At 41.0% G+C, this 17,482-nt stretch overlaps 1 protein-coding gene across 1 annotated transcript in view; it reads left to right on the forward strand.

Annotated features, from left to right (window-relative positions):
* The first annotated feature begins 482 nt into the window (after positions 1 to 482).
* The window catches only part of Mob1b (MOB kinase activator 1B), a 57,476-nt gene continuing 40,476 nt past the window's right edge, over positions 483 to 17,482 (forward strand). Inside the window, exon 1 of the mRNA XM_023706773.1 lies at positions 483 to 653. Coding sequence (XP_023562541.1) covers positions 640 to 653 — 14 coding nt within the window. The 5' untranslated portion in view covers positions 483 to 639. The remainder of the gene's footprint in view (positions 654 to 17,482) is intronic.

Below are 17,482 nucleotides of genomic sequence, written 5' to 3' on the forward strand. Positions count from 1 at the left end.
CCTCACCCCTCTGGCAGGGTTGCAGGGACACACGGGGGGCGGGGCGCTCCTACACGAGTGTTCCCCGGGAGGGTGAGCCCTTCCTGGCTTCAACAAGGTCTGGGGCTTCGCGCTCGTCACGGCCCCCCCCATGCTAAGCCAGCGGGCCGCGTCCTCTCTTTCCGGCCGCCTTTTTCTCGGCTCATCTTCAAGTTGGACAGCCCGCGAGGACACGTTGGGTCCTCTTCCACTCACACCACTCCAATCAGAGAACATCCTGTGGCTCAAACACTAGCGGTGAAAGCGGAGCCATAGTCTCCCGGCCTCGCGCCGACCAGTGCCTCTGGCCTTCTGCCCCGCCCGCAGCTGACCCCTGGGAGGCAGGGACCCGCAGTCAGGCCAGCAGAGGGGCACACCAAGACTCTCGCGAGAGTTCGCTCGCGGCGGGGCGGGGGCAGAGCAGCAAGGAGCTGGCGCCCCGCCCCCGCAGGAGGCGCGCTGCCCCTTCCTCCCTGACCCGGTGGTCGGAGTTCCAGAGGCCGGGAGCGTCGGACCCCGGCACTGTTCGGCTGCCGCTAACGCTGCCGTGAGCTCTTGTGCTCAGCTTCCTGTTCCCGCCACTCGGCCCGATCTCTGAGCGTGGCCCGACCCGCGGCCGACATGAGCTTCTTGTTGTAAGTAGCCAGGCCGCGTCGCTTTGTTCGGGCGACCTGGGCGTAGGGCCCGGCCTCCGCCCCCACCTCCCGGCAGGTCCAGATTTTCCCCGGCCCGGAGTCCATCCCAACCGCGCCGGCCTCGCCCGCTCCGCCAGCGTCCACCCGCGCCAGCCTCAGCTGACCCCGCGAGACGCCGGGCCTCGGGCGGTGGCGCCGTGGCGCTGACCTGGAAACGAGGCACCACAGGTTGGGGCTCCCTGGTGACGGCCTGGCCCGCGGTATCCGCGCAGCCTCCGCACCCCGTGAGGACGGAATTTGTCTTGGAAGACGCCGCCAAGGGGGCTGGCTGAGTGGGCACTGTGCGGCAGGCGTCTCGGGCGGCTGCTCTCCGCTCAGCCTGCTGCGGCCTCGGTCCTTTCTCACTTCTCTGACTCTGAACCTTTGAGGCGCGGACGGGAAAGGGCGGAACGACGAAGCATATGAACTGTGGGGCCGCAGATGAACCCCGGGATCCCCCAAAAGGGCTAGCGCTCACCCCATGTGGAGACGCAGCATTTTTTCTTTCCACACCTCCCATAATGTGTAGTCACTACATTGGTCTCTGAAGCCTCAGCATTTAATCCATCTTTATTTTCATCTTTTATCTGGAATATTGATTCTTTTTAGGGTGTTTAAGCAGAAGTGAACTGTCACAGAAGGCAAATGGCCAGGCAGAATTTCTGCCAGTTTCCAGTATTCACACACAGGGGCTTGGCTTTCGTCGACCTGCTTGACATACTTGAGCTGTTCTTTCTAGGTTCATCCTAAAAGTTGATTCTCAGTTTGTCAAAATGAAAACGACCTAGATGAGAGTACTGGATGACTTTTAAGCCTGTTTTATGTTTTAATTCTTGTCTACATAGCCAGGCATTTCAGCCTGGAGCTTCTCATCTTGAGTGTAATATTACATTGCTCATGTTATAGTCTCAAGAATTTAAAACCTGTCTTTGAAATACCAGCGTGGATGATGTCCATGACTGCCGCTGAAGGGCTGTGGCTCTTGGAACTCTTAAGTTGGTGGAAGTAGGAAAGAGCCATATTTGGCTGAAGTTAGAAGATGGAAAAGGTTCTGGAGCTATTTTCTGAATAAAAATACAATTGTGTCCTTTTTTTTTTGTAATATGGCTCAGTATATAATAGATTCACAAGAGTAGCAGATTAGTTAATATCTCCTGAGGATATTAGCTACTTAACATTTTGCTGTAACTAATGTAGTTAGCACTGTAGTGGATTTGTACTATATGAGGCACAATTTTTTTTTTTTTTTTAGCTAGGCCACATGTAACATTTAACTCATTGTCAAAATGTTAACCCCATGTGGGTGACAATCTCCCCAAATTAAGTCAACACTTTTAGTTTTGGTCTTTGTCCACGAGTAATTTAGAATACAAAGTGAAGACCACATAGAAATAATCATTATCAAAGCAAAAGGACAAATTTTCCAGTATCTTAATGTTTTTTTTTTTTTGTATAGTTTTTTGAGTATTATTTTGAACTAATAGAAAGCAGAGACAAAGTTGGGTATTTATGAACAAATGTTTTCTTCTAGTTCTTAAAACTGTACTGGAAGGGCTACTGTAAGTGGATAAGAGCACAGGAAACAGGGTATGGAAAGATAGGGTAGCAAGGTTATATGAGTCATGACTTCAGAAGATAGAAGAAAATAATTATTGATTAAAAAAAACCCTTTCACTATAGCAGGCACTGGCACAGACACTGAGTATCCTTCATGACAAGATCACACCCATTCATTCTTTAGTGGAGCTTTAGTGAAAGTCAGTAAATTATGTAGTGTGGAAGAAGATTGCAAGTACTGTGGAAGAGAGCTGAGCAGGGCTAGGAGATTTTTTCAATAGGGAGTCATCACAGCTTTTGCTAATTGTCATAGGTGCCCAGATCATCTAATGTAATTTTTATTTATTTATTTATTTATGTGTGTGTGTGTGTGTGTGTGTGTGTGGCCAGCTCAGCCCACCAGGGGGCGGGGCTGGCTGGCATGTGGTGCTCGGGGATTGAACAGTGGTCCCTGTGCTTTGCTGAGCTTGTTCTAAGTAGGTGCTTTAGACCACTGAGCCATCTCACCAGCCCCCAGATCATCTAATATCTTTGTGTAGCCTTTATGCAGATGTTAAGGATACATTTATGCTGTATGTGTAGGTATAGCTGAGACAAAGCTTTGGTTGTACTGGACGTTGGCCTCTGTATCAGCAGTGAAACTTGAGGATGGTGGATAAACTTCATAAGAACTTTACTGATGTTGTAAACTTAAATCTCTAGACATCCTCAGCACTTGCTGTGGAGACTCCCCCAAGTTTTTTTCACAAAGTGGTGATAATTGGTGAAAGGTTAATACAAGTTCTCTAAGAGAGCAAGGGGAAATGGGAGAGTTCACGCAGAGGAAACACAGAGGTGTGAAATTGCATGTGAATTGTCCCTTTTCAATTTTATGCAAGAACCTGTAGAATTTTGGAGCGAGATTGGCGCTATCAATAACAGCCTATTTATCTTTTTGCTGAAAACTACCAACTTCCTGTTGCTAGTCTACTACTAGCCTGAACATTGGTGTGGCTACACTTAGAACTTAAATCACTTGGTGGTTTTGCACTCCTGGCATTTTATGTATAGAAAATGCAGCAGCTGTGCTGGCCCGGGAACCCCAGGCATGCTGTACCGGCCACTGAAACTGGGCATGGTGGTATACCCCTGTAATGCCAGCACTGGGTAGGCTGAGATAGAATGATCACTACAAGTCTGAGCTGCATAGTGAGACCCTATTCCAAATAAATAAATAAATAAATAAAATAATTTAACAAATAAAATGCAGCTAAAGTCAGAGTAAAAGTGACTTTTTAGTCACCATTCAAAAAGCATATTGAGGGGCTGGTGAGATGGCTCAGTGGTCTAAAGCACCTACTTAGAACAAGCTTAGCAAAGCACAGGGACCGCGGTTCAATCCCCCAGCACCACATGCCAGCCAGCCCCGCCCCCTGGTGGGCTGGGCTGGCCACACACACACACACACACACACACACAAATAAATAAAATTAAAAAAAAAAAAGCACATTGAGCGTTCTTCTTTTTTTTGTTTTATTTATTTATGTATGTATTTATTTTGAGGCTAGGTCTTGCTGTGTAGTTCAGGCTAGCTTTGAACTAACTATGTAGCCCAAGAAGGCCTTGAACTCTGGGCGATCCTCCTGCCTCACCCTCCTGAGTGCTGGGATTACAAGTATGCACCATGGCCAGCTTCACCTTGTTTCTATAATTTGTAAATTCTCTTTGGAGTGATGGAGCCTACAAAAACAGGTGACTTAGAAAAGTCACTTTACGAATGTGAGATTCCTTGGTTTCCTAATACAATATTCTAATGTAAGGCTAGTTGGATGGATTAGAGGTAAAATATAATTCACTTGTAAATGGAATCCTTTAGAAAGAGTAGATAATGGATGTGAGTGAATATGGAGAGGAGGATTCACTGAGCACTATTTGAAGTACCTTTCATTTGTGTTTCTTGGTAATGGCAAGATGGGAAACCTGACCAGGATCCTAGCCATGTCCAGGTCTGTCTCCCTCTAACTTCTAGGTCCTGCTTTATCCTGTCTTATCTGTAATTGATAAAACTGTGTGTGTGTTTGTGTATTTGCCCCCCCCCCCAAAGGTGTTATCACATAGGCTTTTGCTTGTTTGCTTTTTGGCAGTTCTGGAAATTAAACTCAAGGCCTTCACACTAAACTACACCCCTAGTTTTTTTTTATTTTGAGGTGTTTGTTAGTCTCTTTTCCTTTTTGTTACATAAGGACCCAAGAAGAACCATCTGACTGAACACCCTTGATCTTGGCCTGCTCAGCCTTTACCACTATGAACAACACATTTCAGTTTTTCGTTAGATATCAAGGTGGAGGTATTGTGGTATACTAATCCTAAGACAGTGGTGAAAGGTTAATATAACAGACTTAACACAGTGTTCCTATGTTGTCAAAGAACTAGAACCTGTAACTAGTATTTATTTTCATTCTTAAACTGTCCCTGTTTTGGTAGGATCCCTGTTCATTCTGGGTTACATGTGTCTTGAATTTTTCCCATCTTTTTCTGGGTACATCTTTTTTGCTGTTACAAGATGTTCCAGATTGAGCTTACATTTTCTGCCTCAGCTCTGAAGCTGGTCATTTCTCCTAGGATCTTGGTTCCATTCAGTGGAGAATTTTTTTTTTTTTTTCCTTCAGTACTGGGGTTTGAACTCGGGACCCTGTGCTTGCCAGGCAGGTGCTTATGCTGCTGAGCTATCTCCCCAACCTGAGAATGGTATTTAGAAACCAAGGTCTAAACTGAGTGAAGTGGTGGACACCTGTAATCCTAGCACTCTGGGAGGGCCAGTTTGATTCTAGTGTAGGCAAGCTAGCTGTGCCACCCCTTGATTGGAGCACCTTCTCCAAGCTTTGGCAATGAGTATATGAGGCCATTAGGGGCCATCCTGCACCCAAACCATGACAACACTGGTAGAAAATAACATGACACACATTCGCATCCAGGTTTTAGATTTATCAATTGCGTATGTTAAGTGAATTCATACCATGCCCATCGATTTTAAGCCAACAGCATTTAGGGTTCATTCTAACCTTTTTTCCTTTTTTTTTGATTATTTTGTTACTCTTCTCATTTTATCTTTCAGCCTAAGTCTTTTTTTTTCCTTTCTTTCTTTCTTCCTTTTTTTTTTTTTTTTTGCAGAGCCGGGGATTGAACTCAGGTCCTTGTGCTTGCCAGGGAAGCACTTATTCTACTGAGCCATCTCCCTGGCCCCTCCTTTTGGTTTTTGAGACCAGGTCCAGGATGGTCTTGAACTCGTGAGGTAACACAGGCTTGTCTCAAACTTGCATTGATGCATCTGTCTCAGCCTTCTAGAGTGCTGGGATTATAGGAGTGCACCACCACATCTGGCCTAGTTCTTTTTGTTCTCAAATATAAGATGATAAGAATAGTTCAGGGGCCGGAGAGATGGCTCAGTGGAATAAGTGTTTCCCTGGCAAGCTCAAGGACATGAGTTCAATTCCCAGTTCCACAAAAAAAAAAAAATTGAGTAGTATTATAGTATTGGGTATTAGGAAAAAACTTTTTTGTGTGTATATGGCCTGGGGATTGAACATCTGACCTTGTGCTTGCTAGGCAGGTGCGTAGGCCACTGAACTATCTCCCTGGCCCCTAGAAGAAAAATTTCAAATGTATTCTCTGTAGAAATAGGTTAACTATGTAATTTAGTATCTGTGTAAGTGTAAGTGAAGAGTATATTAAATATAAATAGTACAGGGAAAGTATTTTATGGTACTTTTTCTGGTATATTGTTGTTTTAGCTCATATTTCTAGCAGATGAGCAGCAGCATGACCTGCTTGTTCTTTAGAAAATTCATTTATTTGCCAGAGCCCTGAAGCATTAAATTTAACTATTGAGATAGCTCTGTTTAAATGTCGTTATAATTTGCTCACAATACCTGTTACCATTTCCATAAATTGTTCCTCAGACCCTGCTGGATATTCATTGGGCGTTTTTTTTTTTTTTTCCTAAATTAAAAAAGGCTGTTATTTATTTGTTTATTTATTTGGTACAGGGTCTTGCTAAGCAGCTCAGACTTGTAGTGATCCTCCTGTCTCAGCCTCCCCAGTGCTGGGATTACAGGTGTGCACGACCATGCCTGGTTTCGGTGGCTGGCACAGTGCACCCAGCGTTCTGTGGCTGGCATGGCATGCAGTACCCAGGATCAAACCTGAGTCCTTGTGCTTGCCAGGAAGGTGCTTAGACTGCTGAGCTATCTCCTCAATCTCAGTGGGCTCTCTTAAATTCTTAGAAATGGAACTTTTTGGGCCAGGGAAATGGCTCAGTGGAGTAAGCACTTCCCTGGCAAGTACAAGGGTCTGAGTTCAATCCCCGGTTCCACCAAAAAAAAAAAAAAAAAAAGAAAGAAAGAAAGAAATGGAACTTTCAATCACTGAATGGCAAACAAATTGCACAATTTAATTTTTTTTTTCAGTAGTGAGGTTTTACATTAAATGTATGAAAAGAAAAGAAACATGCTCTGCAGAGCAAGTGTGGGCCAGCTAAAAGTAGGAAGAGAGGTATACCCCATAGGATGTGAACGGACCCCTGGGGAAGAGAGCACAGTGGCCATGCACAATGTTATTTTACATTTGTTGTTGTCTGTGTTGATCACCCATTGTTAAGGACTCTGAAGGGACCTAATCAGTCAAAGTTGTTCAACTCTTGTCAGCCTTGTCTGGTCGTGCCTTGAGAGTCTTTTTGTTTCCCAGGCCTGCCCAGACTCCTGGGCTCCAGTAGTCTGCTTCAAATATGCACTGCAATGCCCAGCTCACTTTTCCAGGTGTGTGTGTGTGTGTGTGTGTGTGTGTATGTGTGTATGTATGTATGTACGTATGTGTATTTTGTGTATGTATGTGTATGCGTATATGTAATTTGGGATTTAACTCAGGTGCTTTACCCTGAAACTATATCCCACCCCTTTTAATTTTTGGGGGGTACTGGGGATCAAACCCAGGGCCTTTCCAGTGAACACCCCTTTTATTTATCTTTAGTTTTTACTTTTTTTCCTCTCCCTCTAGACAGTGTCTCACTATGTAGTGCAGATTGACCTTGAACTTGGTTACGTAGCCCAGGCTGGCCTCAAATTTACAGTGATCCTCTTGCCTCAGTCTCATGCGTGCTGGGATTACAGGTATGTGCTACTATGCCCAGTTATTCTTTGAAATAGGGTCTTTCTAAATCACTAAGTTGCCTAGGCTGGGCTGGAACCTGTTACCTTTGTACTGCAGCCTGCCAGAGTGCTTGGATTATAGGCATGCGCCACTATATCCAATTCCTTTTTTTTTTTTTGGAGGAACCAGGGATTGAACTCAGGCCTTGTGCTTGCCAGGGAAGCGCTTATTCTACTGAGCCATTTCCCCGGCCCCAAATTCCTTTTTATGTTTTCTTTTTAGTCAAGGTCTTATTGAGTTACATAGGTGCGCCTTGAATTTGTAATTTTCCTTCCTCAGCCTTCTCAGTAGCTGGGATTATAGGTATGTACCACTATGCTTCGCCTTTCTCAGTTTTTTATTTAAGGGACATATCATTAAACATTTAGACAAATCCTTCTGTTACTGTTTTTTTTTTTTAATTTGACTTTTTTTTATCTCTTAGTTTTATTTATTTATTTAAATTTTATTTATTTATGTGTGTGTGTGTGTGTGGCCAGCTCAGCCCACCAGGGGGCGGGGCTGGCTGGCATGCGGTGCTGGGGGATTGAACCATGGTCCCTGTGCTTTGCTAAGCTTGTTCTAAGTAGGTGCTTTAGACCACTGAGCCATCTCACCAGCCCCCCTTCTGTTACTGTTTTATATAGCAGAAAGAAAAAGCTTTCTTGGGTACCTGTGAGTAGAAGGCACCTCGTGTATGAAGGTGATTCCTATCTCTGTGTAATTATAACTCTTGAGAAGTCTCCCTCAGGCCCTTAAAAATGTGGAGCCTCTGTGTCACTTAGGGGCACATGTTCAGGTCCTAACACTTGGATTTCGAGTGCATTTTAATTAGATTCTGAGATAATCAAAAAGGACCTTCTCATTTCAGAAGCTTCATACAGCAGTAAATGGCTTGCTACCTGGATATTTATTTATTTTTAAATTTTATTTATTTATGTGTGTGTGTGTGTGTGTGTGTGTGTGTGGCCAGCTCAGCCCACCAGGGGGCAGGGCTGGCTGGCATGTGGTGCTGGGGGATTGAACCGCCGTCCCTTTGCTTTTGTTAAGCTTGTTCTAAGTAGGTGCTTTAGACCACTGAGCCATCTCACCAGCCCTGGATATTGATTTAAATGAATGTTTGAGGACTCTTACTGGGCCTCAAAATGGGTCCTCTATTGTCTTTGCATACATGTAATTACTTATGTTTTCTCTTTCTGGAATGTAAGTATTTTGCGTTTGTTCACCATTGTATTTCCCAGCATGTTACTAGGAATATTTCTTTCTTTTTTTTTTTTTTTTTTCGGAAATGGGAATTGAACTCAGGCCCTTGCGCTTGCCAGGGAAGCGCCTATTCTACTGAGCTATCTCTCCAGCCCCAGGAATATTTCATGATAAGTACATTTTATATATGTATATAATACAACCATAAACAGATTAACTGGAGGTTGTCATGGGGAGAACAGTGGCCGGGAATGAGATTTCACATTCAGGTTTTTTGGTTTTATTGCCAGCAGTGTGGCCTTCGTGAGATGACAGTGTAGTTTCTCATCTTCTGTTTATGTCTTCTGGGAGAAAGGAATGCTTATTCCATTGGATTAATGTGAGAACTGAGTGACGGAATGTATAAAAACAGGGGGGTCCTGTATAAACACTGTGATTATCCTTGTTTGTGATATTTTCAAGCCCAGTGTGTGAACTTTTTTCACATTCCAAATCACATTTAGTTATCTTTAAATGCATGATATTATTACATAATGTAGGAAATCTGGTTTTCGTTTTATGTTTTATACTGGGGATCAAACTCAGGACCTTGTACTTGCCATGCAGGTGCTTATGCCACTGAGCTATATCCCCAGCCCCTGGACAACTCCTATGTGGAAATCAAAGTATTATGTACAGACAATTCAGAGAAAAAAAATTGTGCTTCAGAAATAGTTAGGATGTGCTCTGTCTCCTCTTAAGAATCTTAAAACTCAAGACCCTCATGTTTCATAGTTGTACTCCTTAGTGTTTTTAACTCATTAGATCCAAGTCCATTAATTGATATGGTGGTCTAGCATAACACTGGGTTCCACAAACACATCCCTTACTTTTTTACTATAAATTTTTACTTAAATATGATCATGGCCAGCTGTGCATCTCATTACCTTTGCCTGAGGGATGTAGTTTACTCACTTGGTATGACCAAAGGCAAGATGCATGCATGTGTGCAAAAGTGTCAAACCAGGATTTTCACCAAACATTGTGCTCTAATAGGTTTGGCATATGTTTACCTGAGCACCACAGAGGGTGTAGTATACCCACACCTCTCTAGGATTTGTTTTAAAATAAGTTTTCTTTTGATTTTTCTGTTAGAAGTAGCCCCATTTAGTACAGTGGCACACGAAAAACCAGATTTGCAAGTTTTGGAAGAGGTCAAAAGTGAATCTTTAGGTTACTCCTGTATGAATGATGAAGATGATCCATTATGGTAAAATACATGATTTCATAACAAGAGTGGCATGGTGGGTGATGATGGTGATGAAGATAAAGACTGATGTTGGCTACTTGAGCTACGGTTCCTGTGACAGTGAGGTGGAGCAAGAATCCACTGATACAGATAGGGAATGCAGAACTCCTTGATTCAGTTAACAAAGAAAACAGCAATGTGAGTCCATATTTGACTAGAAGAAATGTAAAATGGTAGTCAATCAAATGGAGTGATCCAGTATTAGAAGTAGGTCTGAATATATAGAGAGGTTCTTGGCAGGGGTGGAACATATTGGACAAAATGGTAGCACTGCCATTCAGTGTTGGAAATTGTACTAGATTGTGTTGGTTACTTTTCTCTCCTTGCTGAGGCAAAAATACGTAACTCCTAGAATTAAGGAGGGAAAGGCTTATTTAGCTCACAGTTTGTGGAGGTCTCATTCTATACTGAGGTGGCTCTAAGACACATGGCAAAAACCAGCAGTTCGTGGTAGCCAAAAACAGCAAAAGCAAGAAGAGCAAAAGGGGGATGAGCAAAAAGAGAAGATTCTTTCTGTCCCTTATATATAGGCTACCTGCTCCAGGGTGAGTGTAATACTCACATCCATAATCCCAGCATTGACCATGACTCAATGACGAACTCTAAAGGTCTGCACCTACGACTGTATGAAGCTTTGGAGGGGCATGTAGAAACAACCATAATATGATGGTTTATAGTAATAAACCAAATGATGTTTTGAACCTTTCCTTGCTCCCCAAATACTCACGCATATCCCTTTATGCAAAAGGCATTTAGTCTATCTTTGAGAGTTGCCAAAATCCTAACAGTTTCTGCATTATTGAAAAATCCAAGTCCCAATTCTTCTCTGAGATCTAAAGGCAAACTCCTAGCTGTGAGACCTCATACAAAGGAAAAGTTAAACACTTCCAACATTTGACGACACAAGATAAAACATTACCATCCCAAAAGGTACAAATGAGGATATAAAGCATTGGGATAAAAGCAAGTCCAAAATCCAGCAGAGCAAACATTAAGTTTTGTAGTTCCATGTGGAACATCTGAAGCAATCTATGGTAAGTGGTGATCTCTGAAGGGTTTGGATGACTCCGCCTCTACAGCACTTGTGGCTGTTGTAGCTGGCATGGCTTCTATGTTAGGTCTGCTTTGCTCCGTCCCTGCAGCTTTCCTTAGATGATCCATGTTCCTGGCTTTGCCAACCTCCTGGGGTCACCACTACATCTTTGGCTCACACCCAGCTTTACACACTGTTCTTTCAGGGTTACACTGCCTAGTCTCCCAGACCTCCTGAAATCTGGGTTTAAGTCTTCTTAACCCCACATTTCTTAACATTTTCCATCCACCTAAAACCAGTGCTATGTGGATGCTGCTATTTTCAAAGGCTCTTGAAGCACATGGTTTGGTACGGTCACAGCAATGATCCCATTCCTGGTACCAAATTTGATCTTGGCTAGTTTTCTTTCATTGCTGAGACAAAATGCTAGATGCCCAAAATTAAGGAAAAAACGGTTTATTTATTTCAGAGTTTGTGGAGATTTCAGTCCATAATCATGGCATAGGGGCAACATTCCATGCAACAAAAGACAGAAAAAGCAATAAGAGCAAAAAAGGAGGAGAAAAAGAGCCAGACTCTTTCCCTTCCTTATATTATATGCAGGCTACCTGCCTAAGGCAGATGTAGCACTCATACCCATAATTCCAGCATTGGATCATGAGTCAGTCGCAAACTCTAGAAGCTCACATCTATGACTACATGAGGCTTTGGGGGGAATATTCATACACAAACCATAACACAGATGGAATGCTACAAGATTCTGTGACATACTGAGGCTAAAATACAAGTAAAATATTCTGTATGCACCAGTAACCATGAAAAATGCATTTATTATGACACCTTACTAACTGAACTGAAAACATTCATAGGTCTTCTGTATTTAGCAGGGATTTCCCATTGTAATCACAGGAATGTAAAAGACATAGAAAAGTGGGTCAAAATGTGGCATAAAAATTATGCCCTTGTAGATATGAACACTTATTATGCTTTTAGTTTAGAAAGTTATGCTGATCTTTATTCATATAGTAATAAACCAAGTGATGTTTTGAACTGATGTGTTGCTCCCATGTCCTGAACTAATTGGAATGTGACATTCAACAATTGATTTGCCAGTTTCTAAGTGATGTTACATTTGCTAATAGAGCACAAGTTGACCAGTATAGAAACTTTATGTAGGAACAAAGCAGCAATTCCAAATGAAATGTTGCAATTTCAAAACAATTCTATAGTGCAGTCTTCGGTTTTGAGAAAGATTTACATTGACCTTGTATATGGCAAAGAAAAAACTAGTACTGTTGATGTCAACATTGCACCATGATGGGAATATTGATAGGGAATCCTTAACAAAATCGAAGCCTGAGATGGAAACTTTCTACAACAAGACCAAGTGCAGAATAGATGTTGTTGAGGTATGCATCAACTGTGATGTCACTTGAAGCACAAAGCTTTAGCCATTGGTTGTGTTTTAGTTGATTCTAAACATGTGTGGCATTAAGTAGTTCGATAGTTTACAAAAAAACAAAAACAAGTCAAAAATACCATGGAGAAATTTTCTTAGACCATTGAGACTGGAGCTCATAAGAGATCGTCTATAGCAGAGGAAAACCAAAATGTTTCTGCCCAGGGAACTATGCAAATAAAATTATGGAACACATTAGTGAGCTGACAAGTGAACAGGCAGGCACAGCATCCCAAAGATCTACTATAACAATAGGAAAACAAAAAGATGTCATGTGTGATCTACAAGAAAGGACAGAAAAACTGAGCATGTGCTATCAGTGTAAGCTGTACTTGTGTTTGGACCATGCCATTGTCATGTGTGAAAATTGCCTTAGGTGTGAGAATTGAAGTAAAGGATATTTTTTATCAAGTTCTGTTGTTATTTTCATTGTCATTCATATAGAAATTTATTTCTGTTATTTAGACTTTGTATTTCAAAAACAGTTGATATTAAAAAATTTGATTCTTTTTTATAAATAAATATTAAAAATTCAGTGCTTTATATTTTTGATACATTTTCCTTTTAAGTACTCATTTATAATAGAACTAAATTTTTATATTTAAATATGATTTTATTAAAATTTAGTATTATCAATTTTATAACTTTACATTTCAATATTATCCAGTAATATTGAGTATTATGAGTTATTGAGGACATACTGTAGTTAATTAAGAAATGCCTCTAACATACATCTACATTAATGAGACTAAGGAGAATTAAAGAACAACATACAATATATTCATTGCACTAATGTTGTAGTAATCCAAACACTGCTCAAGAGCTGATGAAGAACGTAGTTTTGTTAAAGCCCATATAGTAATACCTTTGAGAGTGGAGGGAGGCACAGACCAGATGCAAATATCAGGAAAATAAATTTAGTATTTTATAGGTCAAGCTGGGGTATGTGGTAAGTCTCTCTAATTAAGGATCTAAGCAATATGATATTTAACTATTGTGCTGCCTAGACACACATATACCTAAATGTGAAACAGCTTCTCTGCATTGCTATGCAATTCAGGGGATACTTACATGGCTACTCTGTGCCAGGAACATTAGAAGATTTATCACTAGGGTTATTGATAAAACTCAACCTTAGAGTATGCAGAAACTGGCCAGCTCTGGGGCAGAGGAGGAGGGAAGGGAAAAGCAAAATCCTTCCAAGGGCTGTGTTTCTCCAGCTGCTGTGACTCTGCTTCTGCCCCAGTCTTTAATCCTAGATTGAAACACCTCAACTTGGTATTTGTTTTTTTCTTTTTTAAAAGCATTTATTGAGAAATAGCAATGAGACAGTTTCAAAATCGATTACTAGCACAATTTCAATAATTAATACATTGCATATTGTACAAGATGAAGACATGATATCCTGTCCACAAACACTATTAGAACAAATCTCTCTATTCACTGGATTAAGAGAATGCAACTGTATATCCATCTATCCTAACTATTTTGAGTATACAGATACAAAATGGTTGTTCATTTTTATCCCCCTTTTTTGGATAGTTTTGTCAGAGAAGGGCATTCCATTATTTAAATATTGTAGGGGTGTGAATTCAGCAAAATATTCCAATATAGTCCAGTAGTCCATAATAGTAGTGGGTTTTCCGTAAGACTGGCAATGTCAGAAGTTGTTGACTTGAGCCTTTTGCAGCTCAGCATATTAATATGGCTTTACTTTTTATACTTAGTTTTTATACTTTTCTGCTGGATTGTTAAGACCAAGATAAAGGAAGACCTATATAACAAGAAATGTAACTTTTGTATCTGATAAGGTCAGTCATATCCCCTCAGGATGTATCCTGAAACCCTGTACCGCAGTTTGTAGATCATTTGTCAGTGTCAGTCATGTGGATAAGTCATGGCCATTGCTTGACCAATTTGCTCTCTGTGAAAGCCTGAGTTTTCTCTCCATGTGACTCGCTTTAGGCACACTCTGCATCAACGATCAGTTCCCTCTTTGGCCCTATAATCTTCCTGATCAGAAAATTTGTGACACAAACTTAAAGTCATAAATTAAAAATTCATCAATAAATATTCTAAAGAATAAACATGAGTCTTATACTCACACAGTAATGCATCTTTGTAACAAAATTGCCCCTGGTTAAACAGACTGTTAAAAGTTATTCCATCTTTGCTTCCAGTTCTATAATAGTCTATGTCCATAGGTGCTACTAATTTTTGAAAAATTTTTTAGATGTATTTGTTTTTGTTTTTATTTTTTTTTTTGTTTTTCTTTTTCTGCGGAACCGGGGATTGAACTCAGGCCCTTGCATTTGCCAGGGAAGCGCTTATTCCACTGAGCCATCTCCCCGGCCCTTTCTTGAAAATTTTATAGGATCTATGATGTAAAGTGCGGTGCTTTCTAATTTTGAGGTTAGCTTTTCTTAGGTTTATTAATTCATTTACTTTATATTTTCCAAATTTTTGTTGTTCTCTTATGGGATTATGATTTTTTAAAATTTCGGTTTACACTGGGTATGGAGGCACATGCCTGTAAATCTAGCTACTTTGGAAACTGAGATAAGAGAGTTACAAATTTAAGCCTAACCTGGACAATTTAGTGAGACCCTGTCTCAAAATAAAATTAGAAAGCTGGAGGTGTAGCTCTGTGGTGGGACACCTTTGGGGCTACTCCACTAAAAAGAAATTAAGTAAGAAATGGGGTTATTAGACCAGGTGTGGTGGTGCATGCCTGTAATCCTGCTGCTGGGGAGGCTGAAAGCAGGAGGATTAATGAGTTTGAACTGTGTAGTGAGACCCTGTACGAAATACATTAAAAAAAAAAATGAGGTTATTGTGTATTTTCAACCTAATTTATTTTTAACGTTTTAGCTTATCATTCTTCAAAATAGTTTTATTTATTTTTTATTGTATTTAGTATAGGGTCTACAGAGTCTCACTACGTAGATCAGACTCATAGTGATTCTTCTGATTTCAGCCTCCCAAGTGCTGGGATTACAGGCATGCGCCACCATGCCCAGTCTCAATCGCTATCTCAGTGCGGCCCTGGTGCAAGGCCTGCATGGCAGGCTGGGGGATCGAATCCCTGGCCCCAGCATCTGCCTAAATAGGCGCTTTAATCCGTTGAGTTATTTGGCTGGCCCTCAAAATAGTTTCCTTATAAGTACTAATCCATTTTATTACCATCTTGTGTCAAAGATACACAAATACGTTGTGTCTAAGTGCAAAGAAATTATGTCATTTGTTGACCTAGTTTTGATTTTTGAATTTTTTGTCATTATACTGACTGTCTCTTTTCCATCTAACACTTTTACTACTCTGTTTCACAAGAGTAGAGGATAATCCCAGATCTGAACAGCAAGTGCCTATCTTGAACAGTGCTCCCCACCCCTCCCCTCCCCTCCCCTCCCTTCCCCTTCCCTTCCCTCCCTTCCCCTTCCCTCCCCCATCCTTTCTCTGCCCTGCTCCCCTGTCTTTGCTATTCCTGTCTCCTTCCTTCCTCTCCCTTTTCCTCTGTCCTATCCTGTTCTATCCTGTACCTGCCTGTGTCTGTGCTTATGTGCACACAGGATTCAAACTTGGAGATCCTTGGGGTCACTTCCCAGAGTGCTAAGATTACAGGTTTGCATCAGCCTGCCTGGTTAACGCTGGTGATTAACATGGCAATGTTAGGTAACCTAGAGGATCAATATTGCTGTAAATTAAATGTCTTTGACATCTGATTGTAGGTAAGTGAATAATTTTTATTTCTAGATTAATAAAAAAGGCTAGGTTATTGCAGTAGCATTAAGCATTAATTGGTCTTTAAAAGTATCTGAGCCTTTTTTTTTTTTGCGGTACTGGAGATTGAACTCAGGACCTTGCACTTGCCAGGCAAGCTCTTATTCTACTGAGCTATCTCCCCAGCCCAGTATCTGAACTTTGAATTTGGTTAAATAGAACTATTGTATTTTATTTTACTGTAACTGCAATAGTAGACATTTATTATCATATGTATGTTGTTTGACTTTCTTTTTAAATCTTTTATTTATTTATTTATTTATTTATTTGGTACAGGGTCTCACTATGCAGCACCGACCTGTAGTGATCCCCCTGTCTCAGCTTCCTCAGTGCTGTAATTATAGGCGTGTGCCACCATGCCCAGTTTTGGTGGTTGGCACTATGCACCTGGGGTTCTGGGACCGGCACAGCATGTGGTACCAGGGATCAAACCTGAGTCCTTGTGCCTGCAACACAGGCACTTAGACCACTGACCGATCTCCCCAGCCCTGTTTAACTTCCTAATTGATATCTGGTTATCAAATCTCTTCTTTTTTATTTGTATGTGTGTGTGTGTGTGTGTGTGTGTGTGTGTGTGTAGCTCAGCCCACCAGGGGGTGGCGCTGGCTGGCATGTGGTGCTGGGGGATTGAACCGCGGTCCCTGTGCTTTTAGTTTGTTCTAAGGAGGTGCTTTAGACCACTAAGCCATCTCACCAGCCCCATCAAATCTCTTCTGACCATTTCTTTTGTTTGTTTTTTAATTTGAAATCTCACTTTTAGATATGAAATGCGGTCTCATTACCATGGTTTACTTTATACTTTATCATTATCTGCTGCAAGTGGTAGAATTTATTTTTTCTTCTCCTTTCTGTCCTTTTTTACATTGTAAAATTTTACTTTGGTATCTCCTTTGTTTAAATGAAAACTTAATACCTATACTGTTAAACTAACCATAGAGATCACAGATTATTTGGTACTTTTTATCTTATTATGATAAAACTTGATAAGTATTCATGAGAGAATGGATGATTTGATATTAATCCCTACCATAGGAATTTTCTTTTTATTTTTTTCATTGTTTTGTGAGATAAGCTGTAGTATGTAGCCCAGGCTGTCCTTGAATTCACTACAGTCCTCAACTCTTCCTCCCTAGTGCTGGGATTAGAGGCATGTGCCTCCATGCTGGGCAACTTTGCCATATTAAGAGGGGTTTCTCTTGAGATATTTAATAGTTTTAATAAGCATTAGTGTGGATTTCTTTTTAATTTTCTTAAAAATAATGCATTGAATTTCTTTTTTTTTGAATGTATAATGTTATTTTTTTTTT

Source organism: Octodon degus, unplaced genomic scaffold (assembly GCF_000260255.1).
Source record: "Octodon degus isolate 3935 unplaced genomic scaffold, OctDeg1.0 scaffold00269, whole genome shotgun sequence".
NCBI lineage: Eukaryota > Metazoa > Chordata > Mammalia > Rodentia > Octodontidae > Octodon > Octodon degus.